At 40.4% G+C, this 16,369-nt stretch overlaps 1 protein-coding gene across 1 annotated transcript in view; it reads right to left on the bottom strand.

Annotated features, from left to right (window-relative positions):
- EEA1 (early endosome antigen 1) overlaps positions 1 to 16,369 on the bottom strand; it is an 80,170-nt gene that overhangs the window by 40,447 nt on the left and 23,354 nt on the right. Inside the window, exons 10-15 of the mRNA XM_048499208.1 lie at positions 9,400 to 9,516; positions 8,165 to 8,503; positions 5,719 to 5,868; positions 2,851 to 2,970; positions 2,539 to 2,742; positions 962 to 1,162 (exon numbers count right to left, since the gene is read on the bottom strand). Coding sequence (XP_048355165.1) covers positions 962 to 1,162; positions 2,539 to 2,742; positions 2,851 to 2,970; positions 5,719 to 5,868; positions 8,165 to 8,503; positions 9,400 to 9,516 — 1,131 coding nt within the window. The remainder of the gene's footprint in view (positions 1 to 961; positions 1,163 to 2,538; positions 2,743 to 2,850; positions 2,971 to 5,718; positions 5,869 to 8,164; positions 8,504 to 9,399; positions 9,517 to 16,369) is intronic.

Here is a 16,369-nt window from a genome sequence, read left to right as displayed (position 1 = left end):
ATAGAGTACACTATTAATTGTGGCCATCGAAGCAAGCCACATTTGATTTCCAAACTAGGACTGCCCATTCCTGCTTAGAAAATTCCTGGAGATTTGCGGTTGTACCCTGAGGGAAGAAGGGACCTCAGCAAGGAATAATGCCAAGGAATCCTCCCTCCAAGGTATCCATTTTTTTTCCAGGGAAACTCTATGGCCAAAATCCTCCTTACACAGTTGCTTTTGAAGTACAAGGTGTACCTCCCACAGACATCACCAACAGTCACAAGAGAAGGCAATGCTAAGATAACATCCTTTTCAATTTAGCTTCTGTGGGTGTGTTTTATTCAAACACATTATTAGGCATGAGCACCACTAAATATATTGGTAAATCTTGGGTTCAGTTTTTTTAATCTGAAAATTTTCAGTAAAATGCCACATGAAGGACCTGACTGGCCCCTCCCCCACCAGAGCTTTTTATGCAGAGCTTGAAAAGCAGTTGCAGGGGATAGATCCTGCAAGCAGGATCTGGTCGACCTAGCTCCCATCAATGCTGTTCAAACCCCACTGGGGCTTGTTAATTTGGCTTTTTCGGCCCCAGGTATAGTTGGCTTTTTGAATACACCTGTTTTTTTTTAATCAGTAAAAGATTCAGGTGTAGCAATTTGGGTTTCTGAGATTCAATCTTACTGAAACACCAAGCCTACACAGCATTACACCCTATCTCCAGCATGCTGTTTTCTCAATAACTACATTAGGATAGCTTCACTGAGCCCCCAAAAAGTATTACAGTGTGCAATGCTGAGAAACTCCTTAAAAACACCAATTCTGAAGAACACACATATATTTTTCCAGCTTACTAAAACCAAATACACACACTGTTTTAACAATCAATTTTCTGAAACTGATCAACAGAGATTGTTTTTCAATACAGTAACCACACTCATGATACATAGGCTCCCAAGTACAACATGAAATTAATTACCTGTAAATCAAGTTGAATTGCTTTTTCTTTGCTTTCACTTATCTGACTATTCAGTTCACTTATAGTTGCTTCCAAGGAAAGGACACGGTCCTGAGAGGCTCGCAAATGTGCCTTCTGCTCCTGCACTTGCTCATGCAAGTTCTCTTGGGCCTGTTTATGACTTTCTGACTGGTTCCTCAGCTTTTCTGTCAGTTGAGTTACCTACAAGTGAAATAGAAGGGCGGGAAACACATGCACAAATATAAGATGTTTACAAACAGAAGCACTGATGGCAAGTCTGTTTGGCTGAGATGAGAGCTGAGATGAAGTACCTCACAGGGGAGATGGCATTCCTGTTCGCGATCACGTCTGCAAGGGGAGTTTTAGAAATTGGGATGTTATCAGTCAGGAATGAACTCTGTCAGTTGCACCAAGATTTAGTAGTTTTACACACTGACTTATCCTTCATCCCAAAGGTGCACTCAGCTTTCACAGGAATCAACAAGTAGCCTACTTTCCTTTTGCCCCAGTTCGGGCCACCCTAGGGAGGGAGTACGGCACATCCACCACAGGTAGGAGGTACCTCTGAAGCTACTAAAAACAGTCCAGTGAATTCCACAGCTTAGACTCTTTTTCGAAATCTATGGTTCAAAGGCAGAGTCTAAGACAATACAGTATCCTAATGTAGTTATTAAGACAATAAGAGTCTAAGACAATATTGTTGCTTACAAAATAACTTTAGAGTAAGCTAAGTTACCTGCTCTACCCCAACAGACATTAAGGATAGCTTGAATTGATTAAAAGTGGAAAATACATGATCAGAGTGGATTACATCTTGTGAATGATAGATATAATTTTATACGCCAAAACATGAACAGTTTGAAAGCTCTAGACAAGACTGTAGTTATTACCACAGTGTCTCCTCCCAATTGCATAGGCAAGAGTTCCTAAACTTATCCTTCTTCCCCACACACACAGAATTCCCCCAAGAGGCACTGTGTTCTACATTTGGAGGAGTGCAAGGAGAAAGCAGATGAACTTCTTTCCATGTGGAAAGCATTAAACTGCCTGCCTCACCAGTTGGATGGGTCCGTAAACCTCTGAACACCACTGCCAGGAGGAAACATCAGAGGAAGGCATCAGACTCTATACTCTTTTAGTGGCCCTCCAGAGGAGCTGGCTGGTCACTTATGAGATACAACATAAAGTCCATGAAGGCGAGAGTATATAGAGTGTTTTTGCTGTACTGGTTAACATACAAATGAAAGTAGAAAACCATGTCCCTAAGCAATATCTTCAAGCAGCTTGGTAAGACCACCTTGTTGAGCAGTTCAAAAGTCTTTGACATTAGTACATTTTGCCTTCACAAATATTAACAGTGGTAGATTAAGGGATTGTGGAAAGTTTAATTCAGGACCAGGTGGATACTCAATTATATACAGATATCGTTCAATACTGTACCTGTTTTTCCTATTGATATGGGCTTTTCAAAAAGAATCCCATAGAGTGGTCAATTTACAGAGCTCACATATTGTTCACTGATCACTTCTGTTATAAAGTAACAAGCTTTAAGTAATAATTTTTCCCTTTAAACTAACCTGTTCCTGCAATGTATGATTCTTTTCCTGCAGCTGGTTAAGAACTGCTGTTTCTCCTTCACCAGCTTGAATTTTGGCATACAAGTCTTCCCTTTCCTTTTCTAGCAAGGAAATATTATCCTTACTCTTTTGCAGAAGAGCTTCAAGATTTTGGATCTTTTGATCTTTATCACCGATCTGACGTAGAACCTGTTCCAAATCATTCTTGAAGGTACAAGAAAAAGACAACAGCACAATTAAATATGAAACTATTACATGCAAATACTTGGGAAATATGGGGGGTTTTCCCCCTAGCAGGATTAATTCCCTTACCTGGGCTTCTCGCAGCTTTGCTGTGGTACTCTGTTGAAGATTCTGTTGCTCCTGGTGTTGCTGTTTTGTTTTATCTAATTGATGTTGCAATTCGGTTGTATTTGCTGCTTTCTCCTTTAGCTTAGAAAAATAGTCACAGATTGTTGACCAAAAACTCAAAAGCACAATTTAATAATTTAATAGTGTAAATAATTTCGTCTAATAAAGAAACACTTTCTGATAAAGACCTGTTACTACTGATTTGAAACCATGTTTTATGTTTTTCCCTGGCAAACAATGAGTCAACTTTCAGTCAATAAAGAACTTTCTCAAACTGACAGAGGCCAATGCTATATCTATATATATAAAAATCTATCAGGGAGTTTTTCTGCTGACAGGTAATCTCCCAAACTACTGGACCGATTGCTTTGAAATTTTCACACAATGTCGCATTCACGTGCAGCCAGGTTTCCATACTGTTTCCACACCTCCTGTTGTGTACATGTCACAACTGTGCCAGTTATTGTGTACATGCCACACCTGTGACAGTTGGAACCACAGTTCTGTTCCGCAACAGCGCCATCTGCTGGCCATCAAAGCAACACCCTCTGATACAAGGGAAACAACCATGCCTTCCTTGAAAACCGCTGCCATCTGGAGTGAAAAAGATGGGGCCTGCCATCTGGACATGGCCCACCCACCCTAGCAGAGGAAGGGGAAGGTGAGGGAGGGTCTGGGGGGGTGCTGGACCAAACACTCTGAAATTTGAACACAACGTAGCTCATGCCTCCCAGCGTGTTTTAAGCTAGGTAATTCGCCTGCAAGGGAAGGGAGTGAAAGAGACAGGGTCTGCCACCTGGACATGGCCCACCCACCCTAGCAGAGGAAGGGGAACATTAGGGGGGACAGGGCGGGTGCCATGCAAGGGAACGGGAGAGAGGGAGGGGAGTGAGGGGCCCCTTGCCCCTCCCCTCCCTTGCAAGCATTTTGCAATGACACATGTTTGAACCGTTCGCTCCCCTTTTCTTTCTTTTCCACTTCACCAGACTGAGCCACAGCAACGCGTGGCCAGGCCCGCTAGTTATCAATAAGGAATTTCAAAATTAGAATGTTTAGGTATAGTGTTAGATAACCGTAAGAACAATCTTAAATACTGTATGGTTTTAGTTAAAACTGAATAGAGATCACAACCTAACCCCAAGGAAAACCTTGAGAAAATAAACACCAAATGCCAATAAAGCTAAGGGAGACCAAGGTTAAAAGGTTTAAATATTATCTACTTTGTAAACCTTCATAGGAAGAGGAAAAGAAGGGGGGCAGAAGCAATTTAGGAAGATATTTCTAGAGCTGAAAGAATATTAGAGGTCCCAAAGAAACACTGGAAAGAAAGCAAAGGAAGAAACTGCACACAGCATGTAAGATGAGCTATTAGTCTCAATTAGGGTTGGTAGATGGGCAAAAAATTCAGCCCCTGTTCGAATTTGGCCCAACCTCGGATAGAGGAGCTCGGATTGGCCGAGCTCCGAGCCTACCAGGCTTGAATCCATCCGATCCTGTAGGAACATCCAAGAAATTCGGATGCATTTTGATTTTTTTGTGTGTGTTTTCACGTTTTGGCCTGCAGGAGGCGCATTTTGGGGTGCATTGGCACCAAAATTGCAGGGTATCATCAGGAGAGTGTCCTGGTGATCCCCCCCCCCCAATGTTGGTGCAGTTTGGTCCAGGGGGGCCAAAGTTATGGGCCCTCAAAGGGGGTGCCCCTATCCCTAGTTTGGAAGCAGTAGCACAATACGGCAGCCCAGCCTTGTGCTAGCCTGCTCCATCCATTCATCATTCAGTCGTCAGAGTGGGAAGTAGCAGCAGCAACGAGTGTGTGAGTGGGGTCCTTTTTGGGGGCTGCAAGGGGGTTATTTTGGGTTGGGATGTTGGAGTTGTGTTGCCGCAAGGGTTTGTGTGTGCCGGCTAGTGGGTTCAGCTGGTGTCTTACTTTTTCCCCGGCTTGTTTTTTTGAACGAATGGAGTTTGCTGGGGGAATTTGGGGGTTGCAGGGGGGTTATTTTGGGTTGGGGTGTTGGAGTTGTGTTGCCGCAGGGTGTGTGTGTGTGTGTGCGTGCGCATGTGTGTGCGTGTGTCTGTCCAGCTGAACCTTGCCAGCTGGGAGTATTTGTTTACATTTTTAAACTGCCAGCTGGGAGGGGGTTTTTCTTTTTTGCAGGGCTCAGCTGCGTGCGCCCGGAAGGGTTTTTTCTTTTGCCAGGACAGGGATCCCACGCTGCCCTTGCAGGACTCGTCTGCGTGCGCGCAGGGGAGGTTTTTTCTTTTTGGGGGGTGGGGATTCTGCGCTGCCCTTGCAGGGCTCATTGTGTGTGCGGGAGGATGTTTTTTCCCAGGCTCGGGGTGAGCTGCAGTTCGGGGGACCCGCAGCCCCGAACCTCATGGATTTGGAGCAGCTGATATTCGGAGGGCCTTGGCTTGGCCCAGCAGCACCCGAGCTCGCCCAAGCCACACCCAGTTCGGGCCGAATGGATGGGTCGGAGTTCCCGAACCGCCATCTCTAGTCTCAATTCCAGACACAAGAAGTCGTGGCTCATTTCACAAAACCAGGTAACTTCATAAATCTTGTGTGCCTATCAATCTAACTGGTTTTGCAACAACCAATTTTATTTGTTCCAGTCAATATCTTTATTTTGGTTCTGATGAATAACAGTCAGTTTAATCATTAACCCAGTTATCTGTGGATTTCCTTCAAATTCAAAAGTATTTCCTGGATAAATGTGTTGCAAAGTCTACATTTACAAGATACTACTGTCCTTTATATGGAATGAAAAAGATATTCCATTCACAAAGCCCATGACATAAACAGAATTTGATCTTGCATATAATCCTTACCTGTTCCTCAGAACGTGAAAGTTTTAACTGAAGATCAGCCACCTGCTGTTCCTTGTCCATCAGCTTTTCACTAGATAATTGCCTCTGTTCTTTTAGCCGCCCATGTGCTTCTCCAAGTTGACGCTCCGTCTCCAGAAGTTTATTGTGTAACTGGAAGGGAAAACCATCTAATTTACCTCCCGGAAAATGTTGCAACAGACTCTTGATTTATTTTTTACTGAGAAACAATGCCGTTTGTGTACTATCACAGCATCCAACACTACTAAATATTGTGTATATGTAAAACTCAGTTGAGAGTCACACTTAGAACTCAATCAAACAGATTAACAGTGGCTCTGACATTCATTCAGTCCCATCATTCAAAGAAGTGGTTGCTTCTGCATTTTTTCTGACCAGCAACTATGTGCCCTCAGTCATGTGTGAAAACAATTCCCTGCTGCATACATCTGGTTGGGGCTTCAATGAACAGATGAGACATACCTCCAGAAAGGTGCAGAAGTCTTTGGGGGTGTGTTAACTAAGACAAAAATGAACAAACAATTAACTAGGTATTTTGTGAGATGGCACTTTCCACTGCACAAACCTCTGGCAGTTATACTGAACACTTTATCTAAAAGACCAATCTCTGCATTAAACAATGTTACTATAATTTTCCAGTGACCATATGGAAGGTATCAGTCAATTTACATTTTTTACTTCCCTTGTTCATTTTTGGGATTGTAAAAATATGGCATCAATTATGTCATCTTCATTGAGGCTTCACTTTCAGTGAGGCAGATACAGTTTGAACATGAATATGTGATTTAAGTACGGACATTTATTACAAACAAAAAAGTATGGAATACCATAGCTATAATTCATCAGTTGTGACACTGAGGCAAATGAAGCAGTATAATTTATGATCCTATATGAAATCTGTAAAAAAAAGCCAGAAAACTAACCAACTTTTCTCAAATCCTAGGTGTGTAAAAAAAGTAGACCAGACATCCTATCTATGTTTGTATAGGTTTCTACAAAGGAGTAAGACTGTACTGTAGGGTGCTTTCATAAAAGGAACAGGATTTTACTCTACTTCACTGCATTACTTTCCTCTTACTGCACTGTTTCCTACTTTTGTGATTCCATTTTTTTGTATTGTATATCAGATGACATATCTGATATGCTTTTTTTTCATTGTTTCTGATTTGGGTAATGCTAGTCCTATTGTACTGTTTGTTGAATTGCTCAATGTCATTTGACTGCATTGTCTTGTACTGTGTAATCCACCTTGGAGTCTCAACAACAACAAAAAAACTAGGCTATAAAGTGATTAATTATGTCTTTTCTCTCAGAAACAGCAGATTTGTGCAAGATTAGTCTTTGTTTACCCTTATAATAAGATATAACCTCAGTCAAAATACTCCAAGATCAAAGAACAGAGCCTTTCCAAATATGGGCCCAATATTTATTTGAGATAAGATTGATAAAATGGCTTTACAGAATAAAACTGGTATTAATAAGGGCCAGGCTTTCAGACCACATTACATTGGTGTATCCGAAAATATACTGGCTTTTGTACCGCTTTCCACAAGCAATCTCAAGAAGTTAAAGTTCTATGAGAAATGAATGAGTTAAGGATTATGAAAACACTGCTAAAAGTGTTACATAATATTTTTATACTATAACATATTGCTCCTCCCCCACCATATCCCATCAAATCTCTCATACAGACCTGAAACATTTAACTTGAGAAAATTATTTCCATTTTGAAAACTATAGACCTATTCTGAGGGACTGCTTTGAAACCTTACTGAACTCAAATATACCAGAAGAACTATAATGCCTTATTTGGCCAGGACTTTAGTGGCCAGGATGATGACAGTATTGAAGATTTTTGACTGGCATTTCCTTTCAGATTTGTTGAATATTTTGTGGTAGACATGAATATTACAATACATTGCTCAAGAGAAAAGTCTAGATGGAATGAGTCCATCTGTGATGGTATTGCACAGGAATTCCAGTGAGTGTCACCTCCTTTCTAGAAATTTGTCAGTCAATCCAATATTTATTTCATTCCTTAAAATTCTGTTAATTTGCTGCAGACCTGCTGAACACAAAACCAATTTCCAGCTGAATTCTGTTAGATGTGATTCTAGAATTTTCGCTCTGGGTTGCTAGGGAGGCAACTGGAAGGAATCCAGTTACATTTCCAGACAGGATGGCAGAAACGTCAGTTATTATTCAACAGATTACCATCAATCCACAAAAGATGTACAGAACTGGAACAGGCACTGCCTGATATTATTTGTTAAAAGTGGCTGGTGGGAAATATCAGCTGACACTTGCTGTAAAGCTGGCTGGCTATTCCCTGCTCCACCCTCCCTTCCAGTAATTAAAAGCAATTTTTATCTGACAATCGAAGCTGATGGTTAAAATAACTGCAAACTCTTCTGTAAATTAAACTCACCTGGTTCAGCTCATTCTGAAGTTGCAAGCTGTGCTGTTCTTTTTCTTCCCTTTGCTGCTGTAACTGCTTGAACTCTGCCTTAAGATGCTGATACTTTGTCTCCGTTTCTGACAATTCCTCCTTAATTTTCTGACTTGCTTCCTCCCTTCCATCCAATTCTTTCTGTAACCTCTTCAATGAGTCCTCAGATGCAGACAACCTCGCCTGAAGTTGTTGACAATCCAGGTCCTTTTGATTAAGGGTTGCTTGCAGATTCTTCTTAACTAATGCTTCTTCACTTTGTTTCTCTTCTAACTGAATATAATCCGACTCCCTCTTTTTCAACTTTTCAGTCAGACTCTACAGTATCAGATTAATTAAAATCACATTTTAGGTTATTATAATTCAAAATAAAACCAAAACTCTGATGTAAAAATCATTGTCTCATACATGACTGAAACATCAAAATGTGAACTTTAAAAATTCTCAGTGATTAGTAAGGCTAGTCTTGGAGAGAATAATGATTCCTGCTTCTGAAGGAGAAAAATAATCTTTTTAAAAACTCCTTAAAAATCTAGGTGTGATGTCTGACAAGTTGGACAGGATTTACAGTACTCTCTCACATCCTGTGCTAACTTGGGCCAGTAAAAGTTCAACAAAGGCCTAGTCTTGTTGATTCCTTGTCACATACCAACTCCATAAGTCTTTTCCTGTACTTCCCTGGAACCACCAGTTGTCTAACTGCGCCCCAGGATATCTGTCTGCCAGGCAGCAACCAGAGCCTATACAACCATCCCTGCTTTCAGACTGCTTGCTCAGAGAGAATCACAAAAAAATCCATCTCTTCATCCACAGCTACTTGGTGAAATCGTTCCAGACTAGGATCACTTTGAACCTCCTCCACAAACCCGTTTTCCCCAAGCATTCAGCTACCTGCTCCTCCAAGTCAACAACAGTCTCACTGCCCTCCAGAGTTCCTGTGAAATCTTTACCCTCTCCCTCTCAGGGCAGAAGCCAGAGAGAGGCTGGAAACCTCCTTGCATGGCCTTATATGGCCATGCGCTCTCCGGCTCTGCCCCCAGCTGATCTCACAACTTCTACTTCCCCAAGACAGCAATGGCAGCCCAGGGTAAATCCCGGGTCATTCTGTATCAATAAATGATTTACATTTTAGAAGGTACAAAAACCAGATGCCCAGCTTTAGCCAAGTCCCTGCTGTTAAATGATGCTTGTAGGTAAGCCAATATGACTCTTACCTGATTTTTCTGTGTTAATTTAGTAAGTGAAGTTTGACATTTTTGAAGCTCCTGAACATACACAGCAACTTCCTGTGGTCCTTTAGCGAGTTCAGCTCTTAACTGATTGATGGTAGCCTTTAGAGAAAGACATTTAAAAAATCTCAGAAGATCAATTGTGTCTTAGTTTGGAGAAATCTACTGAATGTAGGTTTCAGTTGGTTAAATTTACAAGTGAGAAAATGATCTCTGAAGTAATCATCTCTAAAGCAACATTCTCTAGAATATTTATCTTTACCACAACATAATTTCTTCAAACTTTTCCATGAAAAGATGGAAACAGTGTTACCGAAATAACTTGCAAAGGTCTTCAGAAACAGAATATGCATGAATACTTATTTTTAGGGGGTTTTTTATGTTGTTTGTCGTTTGCCTTTCTCACAGGGACTCAAGGCAGATTAAACATAGTGAGTCAGTTCAATCAATAATATGTGACATTCAATAACCATATATCATATAATATTTTACACACACACACACATATATATGCCTATAACTATAAATATATACAGGTCAGTAATTTGCCATTCACAAGTCTTTTAGTCTTAATCTTTTAAAACAGAAGCCTTTTATGCTTACAGTAATACTGAGAAAGCTGTGTTCTACTTTTATTTATTTATTTACATTATTTATAGGCTGTCATTCTCACTTGGGCTCGATACAATCAACACAACGAGACATTCAATGAACAATGCAATATGAATTAGGACTATAGAGCCAACCAGAAATCTAAAAACAGAAGTAAAGTATAAGTGTTAGCAACACATTAAAATTATGCAAAAATTACATAGTAGGGTGCTAGTTTCAGCAAGCTATACACGGCAGCACAGACCACAGTCCATAATAATTTTATCCAAGTTAAGTTTGAACCATTTAGTACAGTGTGATGCTATTGGAAAACCCTCTTGATTAGTTTTTCATATTTTTCTGAAAGCCAGGAATGGGAGCCATCCTGACTTCCTCAAGCAAGCCATTCCATACATTTTGAGTATTTTTCTGATACTGAAATATTGTTCATGCTTTATTGCTATGCTGTTCACTTGCTGCTGTTGTTGATGTTATTGATTACTGCCATTGCTATTGTTATATGTATTGTATTATGATATTGTTGTACACCACCCTGAGCCCTTCAGGGAAGGGCGGTATATAAATTAAAAATTCCATTCCATAAGGTGGGGGCCACAACACAGAGCACATGTGTACAGGATAGAATGTGTTCTATACTGATGACAACGGGTCCCCAACAGCAACTCTTTGAGCCTAATCCACGAAGAATGGTTTGAACTAGTTCAGTACTCATCCCGAGACTATTTCTGTGTCCAAGTGCCTCAACAAGATGGTGTAACCTACTGTATCCGGAAAGAGCAACAAAAAGGCATGGCCTTTGTCTATACTCGGATGAAGGTTGGCAACTAAACCTAGCAGTGGTGTCTCTGTCCCATACCCCAGACTAAAGCCAGATTGAAAAGTGTTTACAACTGAAATCCTGGTGTAGGTCCACTAGTGTTCTCTCAATTACTTTGCCAAGAAAGAGCAGTTTCAAGACCAGGCAATAATTTGCCATATTATTTTTTTTAGGGATGGCTTTTTAGAGTAGTGGATAACCACCTTTTTGAGTGGCCGAGGGAAGGGGCCCTGAGTTAGTGATTGATTTAGAATAGATTCTAAGGGTTTGTTAATGCAGTTCTTATAAAATTTTAGCAGACAGAATGGGCAAGGATCCAGATTACATGTAGAGGCCTTCACCAATCCCAGGATCTTGCCAGCATTCATCATGGAAACTAGGGCAAAATGATTCCTGAATAGACCAGGTTGTATATTAGTCCTGTGTTCTAGTGTCCCTACACTACAACTGACATCCAGGTCAGAGTGCATTCTCACTACTTAAACAGCAAAAAAAATGGTACACAAATCACTGCTAATTGTCTCTTCCTGAGACAATAAAGATTCAGATTTTGGCATCACAGGTTGCTGAGGTTGAATAATTGGGTTGGTTGTGAGTTAGCTGATGCTATAGTAGCAGAGTAGTAACATTTCTTTGAAGCTATCACTGCTAACAGAAAAAAAGTAAAAGAGAAGGATTTCTCTTTAAAGTACATACACACCAATTCACACACATTTCATTGGCATATCTGTGCAAGTGATCAGTTAAGGCAAAAATAATTTTAGAAATTGGTCCCTTAACTTAATTTGTGACAAAAATACTGTGTGTGCGATACACAGATGCAATCTGATTACATTTTCTGTGCCGTATCTAGGAACACTCTAGATGTATATACTAAAATAAACTACAACATGTTTCAATATCACACCAGTACTGGTTGTTTTCAGAAGTGATAAATATTCTGATTTCTATCATTACTGTACCGCATTAATAGAGTAGACATTCTTAAAGTGTTAACTTGCCTGTGACAAATGGGACAACTTTCTCCATTTGAGCAGGTGCAAAACCTACTGTATTCCACAACAAACAAGTGGCAGAAGTGACCAGTGAAATGTTTTACTAACTGCACTGAATAAGCTTATTGAATAAGCTCTGATCTTTGACAGAATCCATCTCTACATACCACATCCAAGATCTGACTACTGTAATGGACTTTGTATGGCACTCTACCCATTAATACCACCAAAAGCAACAATTAGTTACAAAAAAATATGGGTACTTGTCCCATAATAGATATTGAGCATACTTGCTTTCAGACTGAACTCAATCTACATACTCCAAGACTACCTCTCCTTTTGTAAACTCCCTTAGCAGTTGCGTTCTGTAGATTGCACCCTTTTTCAAGTGCCTTTAGTTTAGTAGACAATAACATCTATGTGGGGAATGGGATCTTTACTGCAATAGATCCACGACATCTCATGACTTTATACATGGGAGGCTATTCCTCTGATCACAACATCAAGTGATGACATGGGCATGAAAAGGCACAGTTTGAAGCACTTTTCAATGGAGGCAATTCACAATCTGAAGAGTTGTTAACTAAGAAATCACTTACAGTGCAGTCCTATGCTGAGTCACACCAGCCTAAGACCACTGATTTCAACAGGCTTAAGTTCAGCATAAGAGCATATTATTAGTGACTAGCAGATCATGATTTTAACTTCCCCTCTTCTGTGGTCAGATTTTGAAGTAATAGTGACATCCATATACAAACATTTTGCATTATTATTAAGATAGCTGCAAAAAATGGATTGTTTTGAAATGTCTCATTTAAATATCCTCACACAAATAAGTACCCATCTGTTTTAACAAGTACTTGAATCATCTTTGGCAAGTGAAGCAACAAATGCAGATATAGCTTTCTGAAATATTACCTCAAGTTTAAAGACCTCCATTAGAAAGCAGCAAAAACAAATTATGGGTAGATGGTGAAAAAAAGCAATGATAAATGCAATGTTATACTAAACATGTACTTTAAATGAACTATATAGGTAGACTACAAAATTCAACACCAGATGTAGAAAACTTTTTGTCCTATAACATACAGCCATCTTTCCTACAGTTGAGCTATTTAAGCAAATTTAATATTTGAGACCCAACCTCTGCACAACAAAGGTTTACGTGCACTTTTATGGAACACAAAAAGGCAAAACAACACCAAGTAAGCTCATTTTCTACCTTTCAACATTTCTCTTGTATATTTATGTGTGGTGCACAATATCTTTAATCAAAGAAGACAATTAAATATCTATCAATAATATACAAAAATATGTAACAAAACTTAACATAATGATGGTAAATATAGAGCTGACAGAAAAAATCTCCTGTACATCTGAATACAACTTAACATAATCTTAAGCGTGTTTACTCAGAAGACAGATCCACTGAGTTCAGTGGGAATTGTCCCCAGTTGGCATCTGAAATAAGTAGATTTACTTATAAGTAAATCTAGTTAGGATCAGTCACCTAGCAATTTCTAAAATACTGGTTTATCTTAAAAGGTCATTAATAGATGAAGGGAATGCAGTGAATGTAGCATACTTTGATTTCAATATGGCCATTGACAAGATCTCCCATGATATTCTTGCAAAAAAAAAACCCCAAAAAACCTAGTGAAATATGGCCGAGACAATGCTACTGTTAGGTACATTTATAATTGGTTGATTGACTGAACCCAAAAGGTGCTCACCAGTGGCTCATTTGCATTGTGCAGAGAAGTGACTAGTGGAGTGATGCAGGGGTCTTTCCTGAGCTCAGTATTTTTTATCAATTACTTAGATTATGGAATGCTAATCAAATTTTCAGATTACACCAGGGGTAGCTAATACCACAGAGGACAGGGTCAGAATTCAAAATTACCTTGACACATTACAAAGCTGGGCCAAAATATAACGAATTTCAACAGGGAGAAAAAATGAAATGCTTAGATATAGATGGGTGACAACAGTACATGTACATGTTAAAAGTATCTTGGAGTCTTAGTGGACCACAAACTGAACATGAGTCAGCAGTGTGATGCAGCAGCTGAATAAGCCTATGCAATTCTGGATGGCCTCAATTGGAGTATAGTGTCTAGATCAAGGGATGTAATAGTACCATTCTATTCTGCATTGGTCAGACCTCACCTGGAATACTGTAAGCAGTTCTGGGCACCACAATTCGTGAAGGATATTGACAAGCTGGAGCATGTCCAGAGGTGGGCGCCCAAAATGGTAAAAGATCTGGAATCCATGTCCTATGAGGAGAGACTTAGGAAGATGTGTATGTTTACTGCGGAGAAGAGAAGATTAAGGGGTGACATGATAGTCATGTTTAAATATTTGAAGGGACGTCATGCTGAAGAGGGAGCAAACTTCGGCTGCACAGAGACTAGGACAGGGAGTAATGGATTCAAACTACAAGAACATTAGATTTCACCTAAACGTTAGGAAGAGATTTCTTCCTAAACATTAGGAACAACTTCCTGGCGGTTATGGCTTTTGGACAGTTGAATATGCTGCCTCGGAGGATGGTAGAGTTTCCTTTTTTGGATATTTTTAAACAGAGGCTGGATGGCCATCTGTTGAGAGTACTTTGATTGTGTGTTCCTGTATGGCAGAGTATTTGACTGGATGATCCTTGTGGTATCTTCCAATTCTATGATTCTATGATAAAAACCAGTTACAGGATAATTCCATTTTTACATTTTTAAAAAGATTTCAACAATCTGCAGCTGAATCCATGTGACTCGTACACAAATTATACCAGTATGCTTAGCCAAAATTAAAAGAACAGTCAACAAAGTAGCTGGCATAACGCATAATTTTATTCCAAATTCCTTTATTTTACTGAAAATCCTATTATGATGAAAAGGTGCAAAAGAAATTCTTGAAATTTATGCCCAATGTTTCTAGCAAATATATATTGATAATTGTTAACTTGAAAATTATTTAAGCAAACAAATTGAAAGTACACATCTGAAATCATGCTATAATGATCAAAGACTCAGGTGTCAACATGAAAAATGAATCAAGCCTCTCTGGGAAAGTTTTGAAACTATGTTAAAGAAAGAAAGTGATAACCATCAAAGAGACAGTACAGTATTTTCAGATCACTAACTCAGAAAGCCAAGTTCAAATTCCTCTTCTGCCACAGAAGCTTGCTGGGTGATTGTGATCCAGTCACTTAGCCTAACCAACCTTACAGGGCTGTTGTAAGGATACAATGGAGGAGAGGAGACCAATGTAAGCTGCTCTAAGTCTCCACTGGGAATGAAGGCAGGGGGTAAATGACGTAAAATAATAAATCACATCACTTACCAGCCTAGCAATCTCTCTCTCCCCATGTCCCTGTGTACTGACTAGAGTCTTCAAGCTACCACCAACTGGCTTTTCCCTCTTCAGGTAGCCTGCCTGGCATCAACCACAGCCTATTCTTTTGTACAGTGTCTGCCACTGTATAGAACAGATTCTTTTCAGGAGGTGAAGATGACACCATCTCTAGAGGTTTTTAGGAGACACTGCAGGGCTATTTTATTCACCGGATGTTGTGAGTGTTTCGGGTGGTATAGCTGTTGTCTGGTCATTTTAAAGTCCAATCTGGGGGTGGGGGGATTTGCCTGTGGAAGAGGTATGAGACTGTGCTGGTGGGTTTGCCCTCCCCAGGGCACTTACCCTGGTGGAGGGGCAAACCCACCAATGGGCAGCCGCCATAACCCTCCATGGCGGCCAGACATGGTGTAGTGCGCCACATCAGCACTCCTGCACTCTTGCCACCCACACGAGCATAGCAGGGACATTCCAAAGGAATGGCCGGAGTGGAGCTGATATTAGTCAACTTCCACCTGACCTTTGCCTGCCAGAATGCCAGCGCCAGGGGCTTGAGCTTACACCACCCTTTTGGGTAGCATAAGCCCATCGAGCTCATCAAAGGGCTTTTGGCAGCAAGGGGGGGGGGTGTTTTCTGTCTCCCTGCACCACCAAGAAGCCCTCTTGGAGGCAATGGGATGGTGCCAAGTGGGACTGCATCCCACCGCTAGAGCCTCTGGATTGGGCTGCCGGCTCCTAATGTTTCATCCATATCTGTGGCTGGCATCTTCAGAGGCATGTCACTGTAAGATTTGTTTCTTTCTGTGGTACAGTGTGGCATTATTTGTGTTTTGTCCTCCTCTCAGGTAAAAGAGGAGGAGCAAGTTTCAACAAAAGCCAACTCTTAAAAAAAAACCTGGCTACCGGTACTTAAAAACAGCAAAACCAAAAACCAGGGACCCTTCAAACACCATTCAACAATCCACTAGATAGTACAAACTCCTTCCCTTCCCTCCCCTCCCACACACACAACTTCACCTCACTCTGGTTTCTGATATGAGTCTCACACATTCAAACCACCATGACACATTAAATGCAACTGCAAATGAACTGCACTCACTCCTTTCCACCTGAGAAAACAAAACAGATAAAGCAACTACACAAATCACTCCACATTATGCCATGGAGAAAAGCCCATCTT

Source organism: Sphaerodactylus townsendi, linkage group LG06 (assembly GCF_021028975.2).
Source record: "Sphaerodactylus townsendi isolate TG3544 linkage group LG06, MPM_Stown_v2.3, whole genome shotgun sequence".
Taxonomy (NCBI): Eukaryota; Metazoa; Chordata; class Lepidosauria; order Squamata; family Sphaerodactylidae; genus Sphaerodactylus; species Sphaerodactylus townsendi.
This window is presented reverse-complemented; position numbering and strand designations above follow the sequence as displayed.